Consider the following 10,951-nt stretch of genomic DNA (forward strand, 5'->3'; position numbering starts at 1 on the left):
TTGATAACATAATACTCTTTCATTTTTTATTCTGCTAACTTTTTAATAGTATTATTATTGAGACCCTCCTTTAAAATTTTGAATTTGAAAAAAAAAATGACATTTACAAAAAAAAAAAAATACAGAAACAAAACTCTTTGAAATTTACATACATAAATAAATTTGTTAAACAAAAGCCGATTTCTAGGAAGGAATTCTACACTTATTTTTTTCATTTTTTTTTTGAAAAAAAAAATCAATAAATATTTACATAATAAATCGTATATTTACAACTATCACAAAAGCATAAATTATTTTGATATATTTAGGGACATAAATAGTATGATATAAACCGCAAGTGCAAGAAAATGGTACACTTTATATTACAACAAACGAGTTCAAATAGATTGTTGTATATAAAAAACAAAACTACTTAAAAAACCTATAAAAGTATAAATAATTAAAGTAATCACATAACATTATCATTCTATTTGATAATTAATATTATTTTGATTTTATAAATAAAAATAAATAAGCATCAATAAATTTAAAAACATAAATTAAACTTCAACTTATTAGTTCTTATTAGTTTACTACACTAAATCATAAATGATCATATTTCTAAAACTCATTACTTCATTAACTTTATTTATTAACTATTATTTTAAAAGACATAGTAAAAAGGGTTTGTAACAAAATAGTTTGGTAATACTTATGCTATTTTTATATACATATTCCTCTTCCTTCAACCTTTTTAACCATCAATAGTCACATCACATCTCATCTCATTTCTTGGTCCAATAAATCATTACCTTATCAAGTACGATCTTCTTATCCCAATTTTTAGATCAATTGATCTTATTGCTAATTTAGTGAAATGAAAATTAGGTCAAATTATTAAGAAAAATAGTGTTTTCAATATATAATAAATGTTAACTTTTTCCTTAATCCTTTTGTTATAGAACTAGTATAGTTAATTGGGTACTTTAGTTTTATCTTAACGTTTATCATACAGTATATAATAAATACACTATACAAATTACAAAGATTTATTTCCTGTACAATAAATAGATATTTTCACCTTATCTTGTTGTTACAGACTAAATTTTCTAATAATAATTATAATAATAATAGTAAAAAGAAACTAATTAGTAGAATGAAAAGAAAAGGTGGGAGGAAAGGGACACAGTGATTCTATTATTTACACATTAAAACTAATTATTGATATACATGAATCTGTTATTTACAATTTCAACAGAAACAAATCCTGCGTAGTATCCACAATTTTGCATCATAGTCAAGCTAGTGAAGCTACTCCTTATGCTTCTCTATCTCTCCAACCATTTTATATAAACATTGTTAATTAAGCCTCCGTTGCCAAATCAAAGAATATATCCACGCCTGAATTAAAAACCCAGAAAGAGAAAAGCCAATGAATAATGTATACATTAAAAGTACTAAAAATATATCCAGTATTTCCAAATATATGAATGATTAAACAACACTGGTATAAGAACAATGCTTACACACTAATAAAAAAACACTAGTGATAACATCAATAGGAACTTGTCTTTTATATCATAGTTTAATGTATTCTAGGTTTCTTTATGTTGTTGCCCTACAAGCATTATCCTGATACCAGAATTACAAGGATTGATTGCGTTGTAAACAATGCATACCAAGAAACTTTAAACAATGTATAAAGCAGATGCAATCAAATTACCTCAGATTCAAATTCATCTCCATTTTTCTTCAAAATGATTCTTCATTTTCATGCTTTCTGTCACTATTTACAATCATGAGTTGAGCCTCGGTGTCTAAGTGCTCCCTTCTATTATTTACAATCTCATGCTGAGTATTTGGTTTAAAGGTGTCATTGTTATTTACAAAGCTCTCAGTTTCAGAAGGCACCACATGATTATCCAAATCAGTTCCTTCAATCCCATTTCTTAACTCAGAAACAGCATCACCATCACCACTCCTAGATGAAATCCTGCCATTTCCAGATGCCTGCAAACTGTTATGTAACAGTTGGTCATCATTTTTGCTATCCATAGAAGTCCTGTAACACAATCATAACTTTTCAAATTCATGAATATGCAAGCTATCAACAAACAAAGTAACCAATATTTATAAGCACAATGTTCAATACTAAGTCAAAAGAATATGGAAGAAAATCATTCAATTAATTTGTCATCAAACCTTGCTTGCTGCAACTTTGGAGTCTGAAAATAGTCAAAAATCGGAACCAAGTCTTTCGATCTAGCTTCAATGACGCATGTTGGAATCCTTTCGATCTCAAATTCGCCTTTGGAAGCAGCTTCTTCACCCATTAAGTTAGGCTCTTGCAACATTGAATGAAAATATATCTGGTTGGAAAAGCATTGTGCATATAAACATCAAACAAAGGGCATTAGAATAAGAGACTAAAAGCACAGTTTGATTTAAAATAACAAACCTCTGGTTTTCCCCATAATGAAGTCTGAGCTTGATGCATTTGAAGTTCAGCTTCTGAAATATACAAATGATTCTTCTCCTCAAGAGAGGGATTTACTTTAATATCTCCATTACTGAGTTTCGGGCTAATGGTGTGCTCCTCAGCCACTTCCTCTGGATATATTTTATTGGCATCTGCAATTCCATTCTCACCATATATATCTATGTTATCTTCTCGCTCTCTTCGACTATGACTCTGACAAATATTCCATTTTTGGATAGGCTCAACTACTAATCTTGCATCATCCTGTTGAAGGGATTCATATGCAGGAACCAACCCAGAGGCAAAACCTGAATCTTGACTGGTTAACATCCGCAGAGCATATTGTATCATAGAACCAGTTGGTGAAAAGACCAACATGTGATACTTTGAATAGTTCCCTTCAGAACTTTTATACTTGCGAAAAGATGAAGCAATAGCCCCAGAAAGGTAAGTCTTTCTACCAGTTGCAGCAGCAGCAGCACCAGTTACACTGCCCCTCCACCCATTGGCTCCATTCCGGATCCGGCTTACCACGGAAAGAGTGATTGGAGGGCCAGCCACAACCAAACTCTTCTGTTTAGGCTTTTGCATGGCTGAACTATGAGACCATCCCTGGGAGTGATTAACTGTAGTGCCTAATCCACTATTTTTTGTGGTAAAACTATCATCGTAGGACAGAATATTTACATGTCCTCCTTGAGGATTTATGGCAAATAGATGGCTGGTGCCCCTCGAAGAACTAATCATAATCCACTTGCTGTCATCACTGAAACTGATATCTTGAATAACCTGAAAATCCCAGTACATATTATTATAGGTCCCTTTGCTTGTGTAGATGAATTATGATAAAGAAACTGATAGTGCATCAAACAAAAGAAACCATGCACTCACCGCATTTGTAAACCCACGTTGCAGCTTGTACAAATGAACATAAGAAGGGCCAGTATCAGAAGCAGACAAATTGTCCTGTACAGGCATGATCTTGAAAACATTTATGTTATGACCCTGAATGGAAGCTGTCACTAAAATGGTGCCACTAGGATCAAAGCTTAATGCTGAAATAGGACTCTTGTGGGCCCGGAACTGGGCAATGACGTTTCTGGAGAGAATATCTTTAACAATAACCTGAAAGAGAACAAGAACAAAGTTACCCTACATAAAAGACAGAATAAAATGCTTCAGCAGCAACCATGACGATACTCTCAACCTGATAAATAAAACACAAAGTAAGAATCCGATATTTGCAAAAACATATGTTCTAAGAAAGACATTAATATGTTCAAAACAAGATTTGTACGAACCATGCTGGAAGAAAATGAATATAATACTTTTTTGTCCATGTAACATGTGAACAAAATCATCTGTTTTGAACAAACAAACACACACACACATATATACAGTTCAAAATATAAATTTCAACTAAACACAAAATAAAGAACAGTATTTCACCATTCCAATGTTATCTGCATCTGTTGAATGGCCATTAATGGTTCCGGTACCCTTAGAGCCAGAATTTACAGTTTGAAATGAACCATTGTTATCAGAGCAGTATCTGGAAAGTTTCTTATACCCCATGTCTCCGAGGGATACAATACCAGTAGCTATATGCTTGCTGGACTCTTTGGCATAGTGAGCAAGTAAACTCCCATTAGAAGGAAAATTTGCAGAAGGCATCAAATGTTGTCCGCTGACATGTCCTGAATTGGAAACAGCAACTGGACTTCCACTATATGCCAACCATCTTGGTCCCACTGCCAGTGGTCCATAACCTATGCCTCCAGAACCAGGGACACTCATGACTATAGGATTGGTAAGTAAAATATACGCCCTTATTAATGTGGTAGCTTCAAAACAGTGAATCTGCAAAAGAACGATTTCATCAAACATTCCAAGGTAACACATTCTAAAGTTTATTAGTACAGAGTGTATGTTAGAAAGTATACCTGAGTGGACTGGGAGATAGCAACAACGCGAGAACTGCACCTCACAGAATAAACAACTGATCTAAACTTCAGCACATGAACGTACGATTGAGATTTCATAGAATAAAACCTAACGGTAGTTGGCAAATAGTTTCCATTCATTTGTTCATGTGAGTTTAAAATGCTGCCATTATTAGGGGTGGCCAACCCATCTTGAACATTGCTCCCTCCTACAAAGAATCCATCAGTACAAACAACCAAGAGCTGCCGACTGTTCGCATAATTGTCTTCAGATCTCTTTGATGCAATTGGATTAGGTACCATTTGCATAAAAGAAACAGGACCATCATGTCTGGATACAAGGTCACGGACATTATTTGATTCATCGACATGCCAAACCTGGAAGCCAGACCGATAGCCTAGAAGAAGTACTTGCTGAATAACTCCACCCTCACCCTCTAACTCGTCAAACCCAGCCCAGATAACCTATATAAATTTATGATTGAAATAAGTCATCAGGTCTACACAAAATATAGAAAATGTCAATAGAACAAAGAATAGATTATTCCTTAGAAAAAGGAAACTAAAAGGAATATAAAATACCAGCAAAAATCAGATTCAGCATGGCAAAGAAAAATGTATCTTAAGAACTTGATGTGGATTTGAGTATTTAAAAGCAATTCCCTGAACACCCATATAAAGACTTAATATATTTAAATGTAAGTCCCTTTACAACAAATCACAACTAGATAAGCACATCCATGAAACAACCAGGTTATCTCTAAAAGCACATAGCTAAAGATTTATATGTTAACACACTCAATAAAAATAGATTATATCTCTTTTTCATACAAAGAAGTCTATTAACTCCATTATCATGAAAGAGACTAATAAAAGAATTACATCTTTAAAAATGGTTAAACCTTTCAATTTTTAGCTTGATATCAATTGAAAATGTCCATAAAATCAAATGAAAAACTCTCAATCCCTTATACCTCACATGAATGCCTAACCATGCAATCCATAACACTATGCAAAGCGACTCACTCCTGCTTATATCTAATAAATGACCTACTTTCCTAATACACAGGATACTTAAATCCAAATAGTGTCCAAGTTTCTAGCCAAAATTAATAGTAAAACTTTATAAAAAATTCTCATATCAAACTATCAGAGAGAGCTAGACACTTGTGAAAGAGATTAGCAGAATAGTAAAATAGAAACAAAAGTAATCAAACCACCAAATTTTCTTATATTAAAGTGTCAAGCCAAGATACCTGCAAATTAAAATTGCAAGAATGCGTTCATTACTTTTTACCTGATAGTGGTTGATCGCAGTCAAAGTAGAGTATAAACCTAACCAAAAATATACAGTTTGCTAATTCAAAAATTTCCATTCAACAAAGCATCGTGTCGTAACAAACAATGCAAACAAAATAAGAAATTTACAAACAGAGGAAGCCACTAATTGCACACAGCAAGAGCTCTTGGTAGGTTAACATGACCAAGCAATGGCAAGCTTATTCCCAAATCACACAGTGATTGAATACATTAACCATGGCCCGAAATAAAAAGCACGGTATCCTTTTATTAAACCTTGCAAGCGACAAATTCAAGTATAGAATTTTGAACTATGTAATAATGACTGAGTATGAACAAGCAGCGGCAATTACACTAGATTCCCAACTTAAACCTATACTCTAAAATTAGAAGAAATATAAACCATTCGGATAAACAATCTATAGGTTTATCTCTAATATTAGAAGCCATTTAAACCATTCAGAAACATGATCAAGTAATTAAGCAATTATACATAAACCAAAAATAAACATCCTATAAATGCAAAATTTAAATCAATACAAGCCACAGGTTCACCGCGATGACAAATCAAGCAACAAGTCTCAAATCACTAATCAAAAAAGCTGACACATACCTGATCATGGTCGGGAACATCATCTCTGTCCACAACGGATGAAGCTACAACAGATGCAGCAGAACGTGCAACTGTGGAAGCACCAGAGGAAACAATCCTGAGATAGCTAGAAAGAGCACGAAATGAACTAGGAATGAAACCGTTGGTTTTTCCACCACCATTACCCTGATGAAGAAGCTGTTGCTTCTGTGCATCATTCCTCATCCCCATCTCCAAATACACCAAAATAGATCCTAAGCACAACAGAAAAAATCAACGATTCCTCAAATTCACCCACAATCATAACCCGCCAACTTCACTCCCCGTCCTTCACCCTCTCCCACCACCCACAATCACAGCAAATCTTCAATCACACCCACCACAGAGTACAACCACCCCAAATAATATAAAAATCTTTTTTTCTGGGTTCTGTTCCAAAACACCACAAACGACAAAGAAGACAAAAAAAGTTGGGATTTTTCTTTTTCTTCAAGCCACAATCAAGTATTATTTTCGTTATTATTATTCTCTATAAAAAATGAAAAAGAATAAACGATTCAACTAATTACACCAAATAAAAAAAAAATGAAACTCCACGGTCTAAAAAATGCTAGCTATGATTGATCAGAGAGGATTAAGGAAAAGGGTGTTCCAAAAACCAGCGGAGAACCACGGAAGAGATCCGATGAGAGAGAAAATCAAAAGCTAGAGAGAGAATAACTGTAGATAGGAAGAAGGAAGATAGAGATGGAGAGAGACAGAGAAAGCGAGAGAGAGAGAGAGAGAGAGAACGTGATTGGTGATTGGATAACAAAGCAAGGAAGAAGCAAAACCAAATGGTGGAAAAGAAAAATAAAAGAAAGAACTCTCGGCTCACGTCTCTTGTGTTTCTCTCTCCCAAAGGTTTTTATTAATTTTTTCAAAGGTGTTTCTTCTTTTCGTGTGTTTGTTGTTGGTTGTGTTGTGTTGGAATTCAAAGCTGTTCCTTCCAAGCAGTTCAACAAAAAAACTAACCTCTTCACCTTCATAGTTATAATCTCTCTCTCTCCCACGTCTTCTCAGTATCCAACGCTGTCAAACAGTTTTTTTCTTCTTCTTTTCACCTCTCTCTCTCTCTCCAATTTTCATCTACCTAGTTAATCATTAATTAACTAAGTTTTGGGATTAAAATCTATAATTATATATAAAGGGGATTCCTCTTTTGTGTCCACATTTCATAATTCCAATTTTACTCTTTACAATTTAATTATTTATTAAATTTTTAAAAATTAATGGTTAATTTTACAAGTTTTTATAAAACTATTTATTTATCTCCTTTTTCTTTTTTCTCATACTATTCATCAACAATTATTTTTTTCATATTTTCTCCATATATTTCACTTTAATTTTTATAAATATACTTTTATTTTGTTCATTAACTTAATAACATTACAATATCATCAATTATAAATATAATTCGAAAAATGCGTACATGCAGGCGCGATAGCGCCTGTGTTTACACTAGTGATTGAATAATTAAATTACGGGTGACTGTCCCAGTTCCCATTATCCCTTTTATCACTTTCCAACTAAGCATCTTCATTTATGGCAAGAACAATGAATAACACTGTTACTAGTTACAAGTGTGACCTAAATATAGGTAACTTTTCCAGTAATCTTATTATTTTCTGTTTTTTCCAAGGCTACATTTTTTTTCTCCATAAAAACCCTTCATTACATTATTTTCACTTTTTTCTATTTTTCTTACATATTACTATTATGGTTAAAAAAAATTACATTACAAATTACTGAATTTATTATAGAAAAACTACAGTTTTATTTTTATATCATAATTATATATTTTAAGTTCGACCATGCATTTGGTTATTTCATATTTTATACAAAATTTCAGTGTTATTTTAATGCACTGTTAATATAAAGATTGTCACATAGATTATCAATACAAATGAGTGTAGATATAATTTTTAAACTTTTATTATAAAAGTTAATAGCTTTATTATATTGTATTATGATTATGCGCTTATGTATGTATATATGTGTATGATAAGATGACACCGTAAGAAAACGTGTTTCCAAATCTAATTAAATTGATATTGTTAATAATAATTATTTGCATTAGGATTATTAATATATTTAAATTGATGAAACGTTGAAAAATGATTAAATTTTATACATGGTAAAGGAAATTTTAAAAACCTTGAGAACAATTTTTTAAAATTTAAGACGTCTAAATATATTTAATAATTTTCAATCCATTTCAAGTAGCTAAATACTATTTTCAGTTTTGTTTTAGATATACAAGGTGAAACATGTTTTATTCTGTGTATTTATTATCATAAGTTCTATTGAAATGATTTGAAAAATATATCCTTGATTAATCGAAATGATAATGATTAGATGGAATCGTGAATTTGATTTCTTACTAATTAATTATATAGAGAAATAGAAAGAGAATGTGAATTCAATTTTTTACTGACAAAAAATTAACAATTTGCTCATGGAAAATAGTTAAAAAAATATGTATTCAAGTAATGTGGTAACTATTTTATATTTTACAAAGGGTTTTTTTTTTTTCAGTTTACTAGATAAAAACTAATTATTTTTGTGTTATATCATATCATATATGCTACCTATATTCTTTTTTTTTTCTCTGTTTTAATAATTTCTTTGCGTACACTTTTCAGCTTCCCAATAAACTCTTCCAATAACCTGAAGCACTTTTGCTTTATCATGTGGTGTTATTTAGAAACAAAAAAACAATTAAAAAGTGAAAAAAGTAGTATTATTAACTTTTAACATTATGAGATGTTTCCTTGTAAAATAGATAATAATAAATGCAAGTTGAAATTAGTCAAACATGGGTAGTTTAATCATTGTATGAAACTCGTGAGTTAGGAAACTGACCAAATATTTTTCATTTCAATTAAAAAAAAAAAGAGTTCTATTACTCAATTATGCTACCAAAAATCAAAATTGCACTTTTCCAACAACCTTGCTCTCTTTTGATCCTTTTAAGGGTTGAAAAAGATGAAGCATGATGAAGGAAAATTAAGATACCCAAAATGGTGCACAAAGTTTACATATGTTACTATGGATTTTGTTTCCACTCATGTGTTGTTGTCTCCATTTGGTTATTTTCTTAGTAACTTTGTTATGGGAAAAAAATGGTGAAGAGTTTGGTTGAGAAGAAGTGTGGGGACCAAAAAATTTAGGCCACCCAAATGGGGGAATGGTCCATCTTCACCAACAAATCATTGGTCATTCTTTTAGTATCAAACAAATGTTGTGATCCTTTGTGTGTCATGCAAATTTTCAAACAAAAACACACCTCTCAAAATATCTAACTCCATTCTTTTCAAACCTTTTACTACTTCCTTCTATTGTCAAGACCATGGAGGAACAAACACACACGTAACATAACAAGGAAAATTATAAAATAGAACAGGAGAATATATTCTAACAACTAATTTTTGACAATTTTATCTTACAACTTAATGTGATATTTTTTTAAGTCGTTTTAGAATATAAAAAAATGAAAATCACTTAAAAGATGTCATGTCAGATCATAAGAGAAAATTGTTAAAATTTAGTTAATAAAATATTATCATATCATCTAAGTCACTCAAATCACACTTTTCATATTTGTTATTAGATTATTAAAGTCATTGTAATTCATTATGCAATTATGTTTATGTTGGAGTAGATTAATATGAGCAGTGAAATTTTGTCTTTTATGATTTTTAATATTGAACTTAATAGTTTGATAAATGATTATCTTGAAGGGTTATCAGGGTGGTCATAATTCTAAAGATTTAGATATTATATGACACTTTTAAAAATAATGTAATATCATAACATCCGAATAGAATCAAAAAAATGTCTCATAACAAGATGACTTGTGATAGACTTATAATAAGTGATTCGTTAAAATAGTTCATGATGGTTGATTTATTTCTTTGATAAATTTTAGTATCTTATTGTAGTTATTGATTTTTATACATGTTAAAAATAAATATAAATGTGATTTGTTGAAATAATTTAAGTAAATTGGTTTGCTCTTTGAAAAAATTAATAGTATTGCTTTTCTTTTGTACTTTACATTATGATTTATTTAAAGACAAACTAAAGAAATGCTAATTAGCATTTTCTTCGTAAAATAATATCAATAAAAAAATTTACTTTAACTTTTAAGCTTTTATAAATTTGGGTATTTTATTTGAGTTGTTATTATTAGTTTTTCTTTTTTGTGTCTATTATGTACAAGTAAATTTCATTTTTTTTTCAATTGAGTTATTGTTGTTTATTTTGTTCGTTAATTAGATAATATAATTGTTATGTTATCTCGTTATCTTGTCTCCATGTATTAAAAATGTGAAATTTTGGGATTAACAAAAAATGACATTAAAAGTGACAAAAAAATTATTAATTTCATTAAAAATGTATTGAATAATAAGAACCATTGTCATAAAATCTACATTAATGATATCACGGGAATAATTCCTTAATTATTTTAAATTAAAGTAATAAAAGTTATTTATTATTTTACATGCAAAATCATTACAAAATCTCATATTTTTTGAATGCATAAAAACAAATAAAAAGATGAAAAGACAAAATATAACCATGTTACTCAATTAATGAAAAGAAATAAACAAGAGA

At 30.6% G+C, this 10,951-nt stretch overlaps 1 protein-coding gene across 2 annotated transcripts; it reads right to left on the reverse strand.

Annotated features, from left to right (window-relative positions):
* Nucleotides 1–1,179: 1,179 nt before the first annotated feature.
* On the reverse strand, nucleotides 1,180–7,285 carry LOC114184924 (autophagy-related protein 18f). 2 transcript variants are annotated; one of them, XM_028072328.1, is made up of 8 exons: nucleotides 6,314–7,277; nucleotides 4,402–4,866; nucleotides 3,908–4,318; nucleotides 3,350–3,583; nucleotides 2,438–3,247; nucleotides 2,182–2,348; nucleotides 1,703–2,041; nucleotides 1,180–1,380 (listed from the first exon to the last, which is right to left on the reverse strand). In XM_028072328.1, the coding sequence occupies exons 1-7, from the start codon at nucleotides 6,521–6,523 to the stop codon at nucleotides 1,732–1,734; spliced, it is 2,607 nt and encodes an 868-aa protein (XP_027928129.1). In that variant the 5' UTR covers nucleotides 6,524–7,277; the 3' UTR covers nucleotides 1,180–1,380; nucleotides 1,703–1,731. The 2 variants fall into 2 exon arrangements, 1 of the variants encoding a protein (XP_027928129.1); XR_003604687.1 differs by lacking the exon at nucleotides 1,180–1,380 and having other exon boundaries at nucleotides 2,027–2,041; nucleotides 2,182–2,323; nucleotides 6,314–7,285.
* Between the last annotated feature and the right edge of the window lie 3,666 nt (nucleotides 7,286–10,951).

Source organism: Vigna unguiculata, chromosome 5 (assembly GCF_004118075.2).
Source record: "Vigna unguiculata cultivar IT97K-499-35 chromosome 5, ASM411807v1, whole genome shotgun sequence".
Lineage (NCBI taxonomy): Eukaryota > Viridiplantae > Streptophyta > Magnoliopsida > Fabales > Fabaceae > Vigna > Vigna unguiculata.